At 50.6% G+C, this 16597-nt stretch overlaps 1 protein-coding gene across 2 annotated transcripts in view; it reads right to left on the bottom strand.

Annotated features, from left to right (window-relative positions):
* Nucleotides 1-16597, bottom strand: part of msraa (methionine sulfoxide reductase Aa) — a 48157-nt gene that overhangs the window by 19689 nt on the left and 11871 nt on the right. For both annotated transcript variants that reach the window (XM_023831623.2, XM_023831624.2), the window contains exon 2: nt 224-292. In XM_023831623.2, coding sequence (XP_023687391.1) covers nt 224-292 — 69 coding nt within the window. The remainder of the gene's footprint in view (nt 1-223; nt 293-16597) is intronic.

Raw genomic sequence — 16597 nt, 5'->3', positions numbered from 1 at the left:
TTCAAAATGAATTCCTGTCAGCTATGAAGAACTGCATAGTTTTTAGTCAAATAAAGGAAAGAGGAGCAAATGGGACGAGGGGGTTTATTAAAGAGATCCTAATCAGCCAATGCAATTAATTTCTGCCTCTGACTGCCTTGTTACGTATGGGGATGGTGGGGGGTGGGGAGGGGGGTGATTGAAATAGGGGCGGGGGGGGGCTGTTGCTGTATAGATCACTTACCAAACACTGCTGTGTGCAGCCCTTCGGGGAACGGTGGCGTAGTTCTGTTCCCATTAACATGGTGTTTCTCTGCAACAAACAACAGGAGGCGCTGTTTTATTACTGTGACCCGGACCATCCTGCACACGCCGGCCGGGCCACTCAGCTGGGAATGGGCATTTGCGTCTGGCAGGGGATTCGCACGTGGGAAGGGAGATCTCTCTCTCGGGGCAAAGTCTGGTTTGTTTTCTCAGTGCCGCACTCAGGCCTCAGCACGCACGGTTCACGCCTGACCGTCCCGTTCCAATTTCGGGTGTTTATTTTCAGAGAGAGGTGCGCACGGCGCTCGTCGAGCCGGCCCGTCTGACCCAGATGCGTCTCCCGGCAGCCCCTGCGGGATTTTTCCCCGCCGTGAGATTCCGCGTCAAGTCACGCGGGATTGCTGAAAAGCGCATGAAACTGTGAAGTGCCCGGAACATTCTGTGACAACACAGATATGGAAAGGCACTCTGAGCGGGACTACAGCTGCTGGGGGCCCATTGTCCTGGGGGGAGGGGGGCAGAAGATGGATCGCAAATGGGTGAAGACAGGGAGGGGGTTTGTGGGTACAACATCTGGGTGCAGCCCCTGCCCCCATCCTGGTCGCACTGCATGGGGGGCTGGTCATCCTAGGCAGCCAGGGGGGGGCAGAGGGGGTCCATTTGATACAGAGCATGCTAGTGTGTTGCTACGCTCGCACAGATACATCATCACACACAAAGATCAGGGCTTGACGTCCCCAGGGGTGGGACAGGCTTATTCGACCCCTCTACCCCACTGCCTCGACGTGAGCTGCATTTTCACTCCAGAATCAAGCTTGCTGCCTGTGCCACCTGCACTGTCCTCAGCTGCAACACAAGAAGCTGCCCCTTCCTGCATCATACTGGTATTAAAGTAACGCCATGCTGTCCTACACAGGCCCTATGTAAGTACACTGAGGAAGGCATCAGGGAATTCTAAATCAGGTCACTTTACCTCCTTATTTCCTGAATGAGCGCTTGGTATCCAGTATACTGTGACTCCCATACTGTGCCACTTGCTCTAGACAGGATGGGACTGAGAAGGTGTGGGGGGGGTCCTTCATCATCGTCACCATCATCATCATCATCATCATCATTCAGTTGAATTTTTCTTCCCCAATGCAACATACAGTTGAGAAAGCAAGGTCCGCCAGTCCCTGAAACAAGTGGAGTAATTGGCTTTGCTCACATGATCAATGATGAATTCACTGTGACAACCATGGGAATTGAACCAACGGCCTTCCGATCATAGGCACGGTGTCCTAACTCACTGAACCACACACTGCCCCCAACTTCTTTTATTTGTATTGTGACTTGCGCAGCTTACAGCTTTACAGATTGCCTTGTCATTGAAGCAATGTTTCCCCCACAACGGTCCAACAGCTGTCCCCTTCTGGGAATTACACTTGCCACAATGTTAGGGTCGAACCACTGACAGGGTGCTGCTGGATGGCTCATACGCCCAATGCTGCCAAAATTACACTCCAACACTCCAGGCCATTTTCCACTGAGAGCTATAAACTCTTCATTCCCACATCAAAATGTCAAGGGCAGAGGAGATGCCTGACCCACCAGGTCGAGGAAGCCCTGGAGATGTCATCACAGAAATCAAACTGAACGCCGACCTCGGGCAGCCAATCCAGGGGCAACGAGGACTTTGTTCATTACTGTTTCTGCAAATGAACAATTTCAGGTTTCGGGGCGCTGTATGAACCCTGACACGCTCGTCACGTTCTCTGATAGGATCTCGCTCCTTCCGCCATCTCCGAGGCCCACCAATCACATCTCTCCATTCTGATTGCCTCAATGACTGTCTGGTAATTACTGCCTTTCAGGGAAACTGAGGCACGTTCATGATTCATTAATGCATGATCCCCCCCCCCCCCACACACACACACACCCTCCCCACATCAGATGAACAATTTAAATGTAAATGTCAGCAGAGAAAAGCTGGGGAAAACAAGCTGTTTTTGTTGTCTGTGATCCCCCACCCCCCTAAAACCACACACTGAAGGCTATGTCCTTCCTTCAGTCGGACCCAACCTAAATGCCCCGACAGAGGACAGGTTACCAGGTTAACCTCATCTCTAACTGTACAGAAATCCATACAGGCAAACATCTGTGAAAAACATCATTAATATTCCACGTCTCTGCTTCTCTGGATGCCACACGTGCCTATGAGGGATTCCAACCAGTGCTAATAATTTCGTCACGTGTTTTGAGAGCCCATATCTCTTCTGTGAAAGCTCTAGAGATTTTTAATCATGTTATCTTGATTAATCGCATTTACACTCTGACCAGCAGGCTGAATTTTAGTCAGGCGGCTGGATAAGGCAGCAGTGATATCTGGCAAACACTTTATCCCGCAGTAACGTTTACAGGGAACGCGTTGCTTGTAAGCTGTGCAAAATGCAGTGAAATTGCTCATTCTTCATAAAACAGAACTTGGTCTTTACCTGCTGGCTCAGGCATATGTCTGCACTATGCAGTGATAATTCTGAAAGAAAGGAAGGAGAGCCAATGATCGGTCAACGTGATGCTACGGTGATCCGGCGTCAATGAGCCTGTCCTTCTTTCAGCCTCATTTGAGATCTAACAGTAGCATTCTGGACTTGCTGCTCAAAATCGTGTTTGTTGTGGAGAAGAACTGCCAGCATCATTTGCTCAAATGGTATTCAGTTTTGTATTCAGTCTCCCACCTGTCTGGGGCTCAGATAAATAATGATTGTGTGGACATGCTGTTCTGAACAACTGAAGAGCCTAGAGCCCTTCTTGAGAGACCATCAGATTTGGGTACTTAAATATACCTGCTGGGAGGCAACACCATGCCAATCTCCGATGGACATTTTGATCAAAGTACGTTTTTTTAACAGCTGCCAAAATACCTATAGGTGTGCATGTGTGTAACTGGTGTGTGTATCCGGCCATGGATTGGCGCACTGTCGAGGGTTACTCCCTGCCATGCACCCATATAGGACAAGCAGGTATAGATAACAGATGGATGGATGGATGCAATTTTTACCATGAACATGGTATTTAGCATATACAGTTTTTTTGCTCAATTAATTAAAACATTTTTTTCATGGCCATAAATGAGTCTGGCCACAGGCTGACAATCACTGGTATCAGGTATCTACAGCTGGAAAGGGAACATTGTAACTGTGATGGCGAGAGCCCCCCCCCCGGCCCCCGACACGCACCACTGTATGGTTCTTTCTCTGTGCCGTTTTTCCCTGACAGGGAAACAAATAACTAGCTGTCCACAAGCCCTGTGCGAAGACCCCGCCCCCACAGTGACCCCTCCCCCCACCCTGCCCCAAAACGAGAGCTGTCGCAGCAATAGGGCCCCTCCACTGCGAGCCCTTATGCGGCGCGGCAGCACGCCGGCGGGCTGTGTGTGCCAGTCCCCCGCGAGTCAGTGCTGCTCTATTTCCGCCAGCGTCACTGTGTCATGTGACCACGCACGCTGCCGCCATTTTTAGAAAGGATCTGCGTAGAAACTGAAATGAGGACTTATTCTGAGAGGAATGACGAACATTGTGCGAGTATTTCTCCCGGTAAGACTTCTGACTCCATGAAAACAGCACAAGCATGTAAGGGAGCGTGACCTTGGCCTGCTCAAGCGATACGGAGATGCCGGTAATCCCCCCTTCTGCAGGCCGGTCATGCCCGACCTGCTTCAGGCTAAGGAAAATCTTCAGACTAGCCACACCGGCCATCTTCACTTGCCAATTTGACTCTGGCTTATGGGCGCCCCCATCCACCAGGGCCACTGACCACAGTCCGGGGACTGAGTTTGAAATCTCATGGGAGACAATTACTGGCAATAGGTCAGGCCGTGCGAGATCAGAAAATCTAATTCACTCCCCTGTAACCCTGGCCTTCCCCCCAGCAGGCCCGGTGAGTATTCCCTTTCGAAGACGCTGGTTCCCCGGTTCCCTGAATCCCCCAGTTCTCATGATGGCGACCGAGACGGAGTCTAGCAGAGATTGATTCTCATCTCCCGTCATCCGTGCATGTCTGAGCTGGAGAGGAACGGAGGGAGACAGACAGGATTCCAGGCTGGGAATAACCGTCATCATCAGATGCTTGGTGGGTCTGTTTCTCTAATTCATCAGCATCTTGAGTAGCCCCCACTTGGAGCATCTCAAAGCAAAAGGAGCTGAGCTTCCCTGCTTCTTCTGGTGGCGTAACGAGGAACGCAAGAGAACCTCATCATCCCTGCTTGTCAACAAAGGGCCCCAGCATGATGACCTGGGCCCACGGACTCCACCTTCTGGTGAGGACGACTGTGCTGTGACTAATTAGCACACGCCTGGCTGTTTACGTCAGTAAGCACGGCTCGCTGGGAGAGCAACCGTGCCACACGGCACGCCGGTGGACAACCGGACGCGGCCTGGCACCAGAATCGCTACGGTAATCATTCTCTGTTCCCCTCTGCCGTCTGGGCAGGAAAGAGGCTATTTGCGAGTGGACAGAGCGGCACCGCGGGGAGACCAAGGACCAAACGCTTAACCGGGCTGGTTACGCTGGCAACGCCTGAACCGTGTGTCCGTTCACTGCGGGGGAGGCGTCCATGTGCGCTCCGCACGGCCAGCCAGGGAGAACCCGCACCGGGCAGCGGATGCGAAGCCTGCCTTGGGGGAGCGGTGCCAAGCGTCATGGCAGCGGCCAGCTGGGGGGGGGGTGGATGGGCACCCAGCGTCAGGCGCGGCCCAGATCCCAGAAGCTGCGCCTCCCTTCCGCTCGCTTGAGGTCCGGCCAGTGGACTCAGTGGGTGAAATTCGCCTTGACGGACATTTTCTTTCCTGTGAAGGTTTATTTGGGGACAGCTGGAGGTGGATCACGGAGGAAGAACTGGACAGAAATCAGTTGTCTGAGGGAGGAAGAAAGTAGGAGGCACTTGGTACAGTTTTTCGGGCACAAGAACACAACAAATTTCAGTTAGGGAGCAGAAAAAGCCGGGAAATGAAGGATGAGGGGTATAAAGAGAGGAGCTCTTCGTGGGGAAGATGCCGTCCCTGGCTTCGCCCGCTTTGGTAGCCCCACGAGCACCCAAAGCGGGGCAGCACACAGAAGAAAGCGGGAGCTTGCGTACTGCCCTATCTCTGGCCCGCACACTCGTACCCTCTGTGCCCTCCCACCCATCACAATCTCATGGGTGCAGATTAGCAGGCCCCGCGGGAGCCTGGGAGTCGCGGTGCGCAGACAGCCAGCAGACAAGTTCAGCCGGATGGGCCACCTCTCCCTCCCACTCCCCTTCTCCCTCGCTTTCTCCCTGGCCGGGCCACACTGACAGTGATAAATGGGACGGTATCATTAATGCCTGGCTCATGCTGATTGGAGCGCACCCCCACCACATCACCATCCCCCCCAGCTTCTCAGTAATAAAGGCTCTGGCAGGAGGGGAAAAAAACACATTGCCTCATCTCTGCAGCAATTAGGGAAACTATATCAATTCTCTCAAAGAGCACAGTGAAAACTGCAATGATATACACAGCTGCACTGCTCTCCATTGATTACAATTACCATCATCATCCTCATCTTTTTTTATTACAAATATTATCTATCCATAACAGCAATTATCTGATCTAGGCGGGAGATGAGTGCAGTTGAAACCTAACTTCAGTCGCCTGATGCACAGAAAGCAGCAATAACAGCAGAGAAAATACAAACATGACCCCCCCCTCCTCATGAAGATTGCGAACCTGGGGGCCCCCAAGCACCTCCACAGCTCAGATGACCCTGTCTGTTTTTTTTTTTCTCCTGAAACTATATCCTTGTGTTTTCCACACTCGGGTGCCTTGGCCGTCACCGGCTCTGACAGGAAGAGGAAGGAGTAGGATACAGAGGGTGAGTTTTGACAGGAGCGGGCCACGTACGCCTGACAGGACCATGCCAGAAGCCTCTTGTCGTTTTGTGAGTGGACGCCCACAGGAGCCACCGCAGGGGGCCGTGAGCAGGACTGCAAAGAGACAGGGTCCCAGATAGCCTGAAGCCACGCCGGATCTTGACTCAACGCTCTAAATTGACTCTGAGGGACGAAGAGCGTGCCGGTGCACGCCGCTGGCCGGCCGGGCGACATGGCGCCACCTGGCACTTCATGGTGGGGGCCGTCCTGAGGCGTGGGGGCCACTGCCCATCATTACCGACTATGAACCCCCAGCTGCACCAGAGCTGCCCACTGTCCCCGCTCCACTTCAGGGTCACACAATCAAGTTAGGGAAGACGCACATGTGACAGGACGAGGAAACCTCCCCGACAGCGTATTCAGGGCCAAAGGACTCACATGCCCATTGTAGGTGCTTTCGATGGTGGACACGGGTTAGCATGGGCACTTTAACTAGCCTGCAGCCACGAAGCCTCATATGCAACAGCGGGCAATGCCCCGTGTGTCGTGCCACCTTACTCCCAGGATCATCATCAAAATTATCTGCTATGTGTGCCACAGCAGCCCAGCTATTGGCTTGTACCAGACATGATAGCTTTTACTCACATTCTGCACCTGGCTACCCAAGTGTCCTGTTGGCGGTTCATGGTTCTTCCCTCCTCAGACCAGTGACCACCATGACTGACTGGGAGCTCCCCGCAAGCCTTGCCATTTCAGCGATGCTCTGACCCAGTCATCTGGCCATAATGATTTCAGCCTTGTCAGAGTCACTCAGATCATTATCCCTGCTCATTCTACATTCAACAAGTCGACTCCAAGCCTTGACACATTTGTTCATTTACAAGATCAACATTTACAGAACATTCTTTGTTTCGTGTGGGGAGGGGGCTCATGATGTTTTGGCTCATCTGTATATATAGCTGTTGCTATCAGAGGAGCACCGTTTTTAGTCTGATATGCTGCTTGGCTGCTGGACAGTGCATAGGCCCAGTGATCATCACGCTTGCGGAGACAGGACTGTTAAATACGCATCACATATAAAACACCAGCAGCATCCAGGCACTTATTCTCCGAAGCAGCAAAGCATCAAAAGAGCTATAATTCCAACAATTAGTCCATATTTTCCAGCAGCTCCAGCTGAGCGTGCATCTGCTCCCAGTGCTCCCAGTGCTCTCCGTAAGTCGGCTCCACATTCCCCGATTCCCTCCCACAGTTAGACTGGTGACCCAGTGCTGCCCGTGATGGAGCGGCACCGTGCCTTGTGCTTCTTGGGATGTGTTCCGAGCAACCCTGACCTTTAACGAAACACTGGATATTAAAAATGAATGAATGGGTAAAACGACAAGGACTGGGCTGAGCGGAACACCAGAGCTACCGTAGTTCCGGCTTTTCTGCACACGGCAGCTGAGAGTCCCATTAAAATGGCCCATTATGACTGACTGCTTGATGGGAATTAGTACATACAGTCTTCTGCCACGTCTCCTCTGTGTGTGAGTGTTTGCGTGTCCAGTAAAATACTGCACATTGGGCTAAGTGCCTCAGAGCCACACCGAAGTACAGAACAAGCAGCCAACCTTTGTACTGCCAAGTGCTATTGATTGCTCTGCAGAGGCTTGATGGGAGACAAGACTTCGGCCTAAGACCCGCTAACGCCACGAGCAGTGTCCCAGAATCCGCGCCCCCCTGCCGCTGTCCCGCTGTGTCTTCTCAGTGATACGGACGCTTTGATTATTAACGGGCACCATCCACGAATGAGATGCTGTCCAGCCTGAGTATCCGGGCAGTGCACGCGCGCGAGATCGTCCGCACCGGCCGTCATGGGGGTGCGCCGTCGCGAGAGCATGCCGTCGGCTGAGGGAGCGGCATGAGAGGACGGTGAGCCGGCCTGGGTCAGCTCGAGGGACGGGGACATCCGCGCCCATGCAGCGCGCCAGGAATCACTCTGTGACGCCAAAACTTAGAGGTACGGGAATTTGGGGAAAAGTACGTGCTGTGACACTGTCAGTAAATTATGCTTTAGTAAGATGTAAGATGCGACAGTGTTTTCACCGCTAAAATGGGAGCAGCATCCAAAGACGTTTTAGCAGCTGAAATGAGCTAAAGGCTCCCTCACACCAGTCAGGCCCCCGTATGATGTTCTGTGTTTAACAAGAACATAGAGCGACACTTAACCCAACAGTGGAATTTATACAGTTCTCCTGGTCACCCAGGTTGGATCTCGTGCCCTTTCGCTTCCCCTAGAGAGGCCCGGCACACAGTGACCGAAACCGTCTCTTCCCCCATAAATCCAATTAAAAGGCCAGCGGGAGATTAATAAACCCACACTGACGATGCTGCTCCCTTTGACGTGCTGCCGGGGCTCCGCCTCCCAGCCACTGCTGCCACCGCGGGCCGAAGCAGCCGCCCGCCGCCGTCGGGCTCCAGAGGAGCGCTCCGAGGCTCAGGACGCACATTCCAGCCCTTCAATTGTGTCTCGGGGTCTTTATTCTAAAACCAACAGCCGAATCGTTTTTAATAATAATGAAGCGTCAAAAACGAACAATGCAAACATAAAGCTGCCCTGGCAGAAATGACGGGAAGAAATTCACACGGCTGTCGGAGATGTAATTATTTCTCTAGTTTGTTTAATTTCTCACAAATCCATAACCCGGGCCTAAGTCTGATATCACATGATACCACAAATAAATCCTTTTCCACAGCACCAAAGTCGACGCAAACATCCAAAGAGAATATCAGATATTAAATTCTGAACATTTTAAGCCGAATCCAGGGAGCAGGGCCGCAGAGTCAAGCCAGCCACAGTCGGTCATGTAGCGTTAAATCTGTACACGCTGATCCCAGATGGGAGCCATTTTGGCCACTCGTTTGCACGCCAAGGACGACAACACGTCTGTCAGATGAGTTTTCTCGCGAAGCAATCAGTGGCTATTGTCTGAGTGGAGACTGTGTCCTGACCGACGGCTCGTCGAGGCGATGTGGGGGGTGGGCGCTTGTGATGGACGAGCTCTGAGGCCGGGGTTGCCACAAAGCAAACCAGCACAACCACCTGGGGGCCATGGACAGCCATCCCCAGCCAGGCTGTGCCCCTTCGGCCCCCCCCAGGACACGAATGGGAGTGTACTCAGCCTTTTTTTGGGGCTCCCCGTCAACAAAGGGTTCAAAGCCTGGTGCTGCCACATCAGGGATAGCTTCCCCCCCCCCCCACCCTCTCCACCCCCAAAAAGCCACGTTTCATTGGTGATGGTTTGGAAGGGAGGCGGGTAGGCTCTGAAAGGACTCAAAGCACTGGGGTAATTAGGGGCCATGAGTGTACCTCATATATCTGCCCCGGGGTTTCCCAAGACGCAAAAAGCATCCTATTCAATTCGCACTCCACGCTGGCAGGGGGGGGTCCTTCGTGCAGACTGGGGGGGCGTCATGTAAACAGGAGCATCACGGGAAGACGTCTGTAGGACGCCGGACCCTAGCCCACACGGATGAACTTGCGCCGTGCTGAGCGAGACGCGATCGCACCTGCAGAGAGCCTCGCCATATGATAAAACGACCATTTTCCTGCGCTGGCCGCGCAGACAACAGGGGCACGCAGAATGTACACAAACATGACAGAAGTAGCGGGAGGCGTATCGGAGAGGGCGGGCACGCTGTCAGAGAGGTATGGGGGTGGGGGATGCTGCCTACTCACACCTGAAACAAGAGCAGGAGGCGTGGGGAGGCTTTGAGGACGTCCTGCCTCACTATTACTCACGCCGCTCCAGCAGATTCCACGTCTGTTTGGCCCGTCGGAGCAGGAGGCGACCGCTTCCGGTCCGGAAATCTCCATCGCGAAACACAAGCGGAGTGTCCTGTCGCTCTCGCTCTATCCCCACATTCGGAGCGCATCTCTGGGTTCTGTGCTGGCCCAGACAGGCGTGTTCCCAGATGAAAAATGCCTGACGATCCTCGCTGGCCCACTCAATGCTCCGAATATTTTCATGCAAACTTAGCTTGAATAACTCGGTCATTTCCACCACGTGCCTTAATACTGGAGGCAAACTGGAGCTACAGGCCGAAACCAGCAGCTGAACTGAACGGGGGGGGGGGGGGGTTGAAGGTGTTTACACAATGATTATAATAAGAACAACCCAAAAAAGAACATTAACCTGCTGATCTTCACACACTTAGTTATTTTTGACCGTGAAACAGTAAAGTAATGAAAGTCGAGAGCTAGGCGATGGTGACCATTAACGGCATCCCGCTGTGCCCATAACTACATTTTAAAAACCCACATCTTACAAAAAAACCCGTTGTTGGGTCTTTATTCTCCCCTGCAGTAATAGGCGATCACCAATCTCCACCCAGCAATCAGCAGCTCAGTAAGTAATAACCATTCACCTTGGCCAGTTCCACACCATTACCCCGGCACTGATGGTGACTCTGGAGATGCCAGCCCTGCAATCACTGACAGATTGCGGGGAGAGAAATGGAGGAAGAAACAGACAAGGGGAAAGAGGAGCCCCCCCCCCCCCACTTTGCACAGACCGGGAGCACTTCCTCCTGCCTTATACGGCGTTTTTGTGATGGCGTGAGGCGTACATTCATTCACGTCAAGGGTGCCTAGTGATGTGAGCGGTGATAGAGGTAGTGTCTAGTTCAGTCGGTCAGCATGGGAAGTGAAGCAGCACGATATCACACCGCGATGTGCTTACGGCTGGGGCTTTAGACGATGGGTATGTTTAATAAACGTGTGGGACTTTAAACTGCAAAAAGTATCACCGCCATACCAACATCTTTCTTACCTTGTTTATCCAAGATATCTCCTCTTTTAGAAGATGTTGTGGCTGCTGATCTGTCCCTTTCTCCGCCGCCACTTCAGTGCTTATCACCTCCATGATTTACCAAAACAGTGGCATGCGGCACGCTCCACTAACCAAATTTAATACACATAAGGAAACGCCATATTTATACAGATTACTAACTTATGGCTGTCACAATACGCCTCTCATTAATATTTTAGGCGCGCTATTAATCTGCTTACCAAATTGTGGGCGTAAGTAAACGTCAGTATAGTACCAAAAAGCCGACATCAACATAAATGTTTCGCCCATCATCTAAAGCCCTGGTGATTATTGCACATGCACCATATAATCGTGATTAAATCACGATGCGATATCGTGCAGCCCTAAAGGGAAGCCAGTCCCTTGCAGTGGGCTCATCCTGTCAGGTGCTCCAGTAGGTTTCCCTCAAAGCTTCTCCGCAATCTGGCTACACCTTGGTGGGAAGGGGGGAGGGGCTGGAACGGCCTAGTCTCGCGGCAATAGTCTGCAGTAACGGTGACGGTTCCCAGCCATTAGCTAACGTAATTTCACTTATGCATTTTCAATACGCCAAACATTGAACAAAATGGTGTCATTACAAACTAACCACACTCCTAAATGCAGTTAGTTAAAATGGAGCCTGCTATTACCGGCGATTCAGTGTACACTTCAAAGAAAAAGAACATGACATTAATACATCTTTAGACACTTTATGGTTTTAATACATCTTTGTTGTGATTTTTTTTTTCCACTGCTTTTTTTTTTTTGCATCTGTTCTTAGTAACTATGTCTGCTCATCAGCTATGTCTGCCATTTGCATGTGCTAAACAGCTAAAGGGCAGAAATAAAGTGCATCATTTTGCTGGTCCAGGGAGTTCATGGACTACAGGGTCCAAAGCACCACTAGAGAGTGAACAGGGTCAACAGGAGCTAAAGAATGTAAGACGTGGAATGAGAAGAGAGTAAGGAACCGTGGGTGATGAAGAATCAGTCGACAAGGACTCCCGCCTCCAACAGAAGATCTTAACACAAAATATCCCATCGAGAGGTGGTCCACTGATGTTCATCTACCTAGCATATTTTTTGCACAATTAGTGAAGCTGGAGATGGGCAAGAGGAAAATGTAATAACAATAAGAAAAAAACTTCCATGGAAAATGCAGAATAATGAGACAACAACACAACAATCGGCGAGCACATTCGCGTGGGATGTGACAGGAAGTTGTTAAAGTTCCGTTCCCGCCCCTTCGCCTTGGCTGACTAAAAACACAATGCTGCTCTTTGATGTTCTGACATTGATAAAGGCTGCAAATTCTCATTAAAACCGACTGTGATTTCTTAGCGTTGCCGCAAGTTAACACACACAACACTGGAGAGAACGCATTTGAAAAAAGTTGGCAGACTTGTGAAAAACTCAAACATTTCTCATTACTATAGACACTTATCGTCTGATGCCCGGGATAATCACTGACATGTTCTGGGACTGTGCCGTCTTACTGTAGAGCAAAGAATATGACTGCTGCAGTTTAAAAATCCGGTTTTTACGAATAAACAAAATGTTAAGATTCAGTGGACGAAAGCGGAGCGCGTTACATGGATAAAAAAAAAGAAGCGTTTTTTGCATATGCAGAAGATGGGAGATGTTGCCAGCGTAAAGGAGAAGGGAGATACGTCCTGCACTGAGATCAGAGGGTGGAGCAGTTTCCTGGGGGTGAATCCCACAGGCGAGGTCTTGGGCGGGCAGGCTATGGAGGGCCTGGCGCGGGACACTACTAGGATGGCAAAACATAAAACGCATCGACAACAGGCCGCCTGGCACCACTAAACTGTCTCATCTCCCCAACAGCCCATGCAAGGCAAAATGTAAGCGTGTACGTGCAAATACTAGTATAAATGATCCAGTAATGACAGCACTTCCAATGCTGAATGTGATGCTGGCAGACAGTGGAGTGAGACAGCATTAATACCAGAGAGACTGTACCCGAGACTCTTCTTCCCATAAAGGACTTCACCTGAAAAGAGTCTGGATCTATTGTAATATGCGTTTTATAGACTGAGAGACGGCACACTGAATCCGCACAACGGTCTCTTCAACACCCGGCACACACGAGCCCCGAGGAACATTACCAGCCAGCAAAATCAATCAAAACACATTCATGCTCGCCACCATTACGTCATATCCTGCTTTTCTCCAATTACAATCTCTCCCCGTCTCCAGCACACTCACTCCCTCTTTCTCTCTCTCGCTCTCTTCCTATCTGCCTTCCCCAGCTACATGGTGTCTCCCATCAGCAAGACAACATTTACAAAAAAAGAAAAAAAAGAAAAAGAAAAAAAAGCTTAAATGTTCACCAGCAGCAGCATCGCGAGTCCTGCCCTACTTGCAGTGACCTAAATCTGTTTGGAAGAAGATTACACGTGCTGCGTGCGAGGACAGCCCCAGGGCCACCCCGCCCCCCCCCACGTGACAAAACCCCCGCCAGGGTCAAAGTTTAAGCAAGAACAGCCCAGCCGCCGGCCAAAGCCAAGGCCTAAAAGGATATTTCTAAAAGCCAAAAATAAAATAGGTAGTATAGAAATTAAATGAGTATCCAACTGTATAAATATATCCATTCGCGTGTGATGGTGAAGATATTTGAGTATAAGTGATTAGGCATTATCGTAAAAATGCCAAAATGAGTTAATAGATGGAAAGGCCTTATTCACTCTGAGAAAAAAAAGGACAAAGCATTTCAGATGTCCATAGGGAAGATGGGGGCAGGAGGTAGGGTTAGTAACAGAGCTTAGCAGTGCAATAAAACCCACTCGGCTCAAAATCATTAGAAAACAGCCTGACTGCGCTTAATTGTAAATCAAGTTTAGGAACAGCCTGAGGAGACATCGCTCAGTGGATCCAGTGAAGAATGGGAAAATCCATTAACTGGCATCCATTTTCCTCTGGCAAAAAAAAAAAAAAAAAGATTCCACAACAAAGGCGGGGGTCAGCGTGAGTGCCAGCGGACAGCTGAAGCGTGATGGCCAGGGTCGAGACTCCCGTGGCACGCCCGCTGTCACGTGCTAGCCGTTCGCGGGCCCCCAGCCCGTCTGAAGCCGCAAGGCCAGCAGGGGGAGTAGTGATCGAGTAATACAGGTTATGGGAGAGACCGGATGCCTAGCCAATGGGAAGTACACTTAATCCAAACTGGTCCAGTAAACCCCAGCTGTACGACTGGGTTTAAGACTGGAAGATTTAGGTCGCTTTGCAGATAACATCACCTAAATAACTAAACAGCAGTACTATTGCATGTGAGGGGGGGTGGCAGGGGCGTTGCTAGAGATTTTTGGCCCCATGAAAGCATATCATATTAGGCCCCCCAGTCCAAACCAATCCAGTTATTTTCCTAATTTTTTAGGGCCCCTGTCACTCAGGGGCCCTTGGAATCGTCCTAGCTTTCCTCCCCCTTACGGCGCCCCTGGGGGGTGGGGGCTGTCTGTGTGATTTTAGGACATACTGGCTGGGAGACAAATGGACTTCGGAGAATGGCGAAGAACTGCAAGAACGAGTGAGAGCTGCCTGACAGTGCTTACAGAACAAAAGGCAAATAGTGAGAAACAACGTCATTAATGACTTTCAAAATAGTTCATTAAGGCTACGACTGTAAACGGGTCATCGGCATGCACGGTGTGTATTTCACAGCTAGATGTTATAATTGGTATCATTTTTAAAGGAAGCCAAGTGTTAATTCAAATATTAAGTATTCCATATGGAAGAGGGATGAACAAAAAGATCACCACCAGACTGGATTTCCTTTAATCCTCAGCGAAAGGGAGCCCAACTGATTTCTACCTTTACTGCCATCTCACACGGGAAAACTGGGCCTCTCGAGAAACCGGCAAAACTTCGGGGCTCCCTGGAGTGCATCTGCTCCTGGTGAATGTAAACAATCTTGTGGGCAAATATCCATGCGGGATGCCATTGTCAAGCACGGCCACAGCCTCAGACGAGCGACGGGATCTCGGCATGCGGAAATCATCGACTTTCTTCCGCAGAATGGTGGTAGCTGAGTGCAGATGGTTCTACCTGTAATTAAGTAGCCTAAAAAGATAATTGCGTTAAAAGCACCTGCCAGCCTCGTCCCCGGGTATTCATCCTTTGTTCTGCCATGCGGAGTCTGACGCGTTCAATTATCTCAGATCAACACCTTAGCAGTTTGTCACAATGTATTGAGCAAACAGATTGCTTGATACCAAAGGGTAAATATGCAAATTGTGATCTCGCTGCCACTGGTAGGGCGCACTTGAATATCCATGAGGAACAAATGCCCTTCCCCTATTCAAAGGTCGGTACTACTGCACCGGAATGCTGAACTTGGGTAAGTATGAGTTAAAAAGGCTCCCTTTTGGGCACAAAAAGTTCCAGGACCTTCTCAACAGTGTCTGGTAAGGCTTCTGACAATTTCTGAGCTCAGTTTTAATCAGAACCTCAGAGTACCGTCCTGTACCCTCCTCTAAGTCAACATTCATCTATATCAGCGCGGACGAATTGTCTGAACTGATCAGGCCAGTTGGAGAGGCGTTGGCGCATCAACAAAGTCGGACAATATCTGGGGATTTTTCGTGGCAGACCAAATGGGAGACCACACACCTCAACTCTCTGCCATACGTCAGCCTTTCGGCATTTAAGTAAAACCTGTAATAATGCCACGCCCACCCCCCCCCCCCCCCATTCGTTTCTCGCTAGCGGTAAATCGCTGTGATGCAAATGAGGAGCTGGCGTTATTTCCCTGGGTGAACGCCCTCCTAAGTGCGCGAGAGGCTTCCTCCCGCTGTAATATCGCGCAAAATGGTCCAGCTGTGCCTCCATCACCTAATTTCATCAGGCTGAGATCTGCGATTGCATTACGCCCCGGCATAATTTCATTCGCCGTCGGCCCGGCCGCGCGTGCGAAGCTGGTGCACACTTTGGCGCTTTTGGAAAACTTGCAACAAAAGAGAATCACTTTGCTTTGCATGCCGGAGCCTCCAGGAAAAGTGTGTCATTCAGTCTCCTGTGTTTTACATCTTAACATAGCTGTTTATATATTAGCAGATTCTATAAATGTTACACAAACAGACAGTGAGGCTGCAGATTCGACTCCCGTGTGGGCCACTGCTGTTGTGTCATTGATCTAGGAAATTAACTTTATTTATAAATATCAATTAAACGACCTGGAATTTCAGTCAGCACGAAGCGCAATGCGAAGGCCATGTATGAAATGCATGCTATATTCAGGACCCTTGTGGGCCTTTTGTTAAGTGCATACATAATGCGATGCATGAGCTATTCACAAATTAACCGCAGCGCAGGGAGAGCGCAGCATGAATATTCATAACATAAAATCAGTCACTTCCTGGGTTCGACTGAAGCTGCAAAATCGGCAGTGGGCGTGGTGACCTTGCGCGAGGGGCAGGTTCGAGGGCTCCCGGGCGCTGGCTTCACCCTGGAGTCGGTGTTTTTTGCATCTATGCTCAAAAATGTTTCAATGGGGTGCCGGCCATCTCACCTTCACCTTTCAAACGGCAGACAGCTCAATTTGCAGGCAGGGATGAAAAGTGAGATTTCCCAGCTCTCCGATCATTTGCATATCAAAGTACTGTAGCGCTCCGCTTAGCTCCGGACTCAATGGCTCCAGACA

This window comes from Paramormyrops kingsleyae, chromosome 19 (assembly GCF_048594095.1).
Source record: "Paramormyrops kingsleyae isolate MSU_618 chromosome 19, PKINGS_0.4, whole genome shotgun sequence".
Lineage (NCBI taxonomy): Eukaryota > Metazoa > Chordata > Actinopteri > Osteoglossiformes > Mormyridae > Paramormyrops > Paramormyrops kingsleyae.
This window is presented reverse-complemented; position numbering and strand designations above follow the sequence as displayed.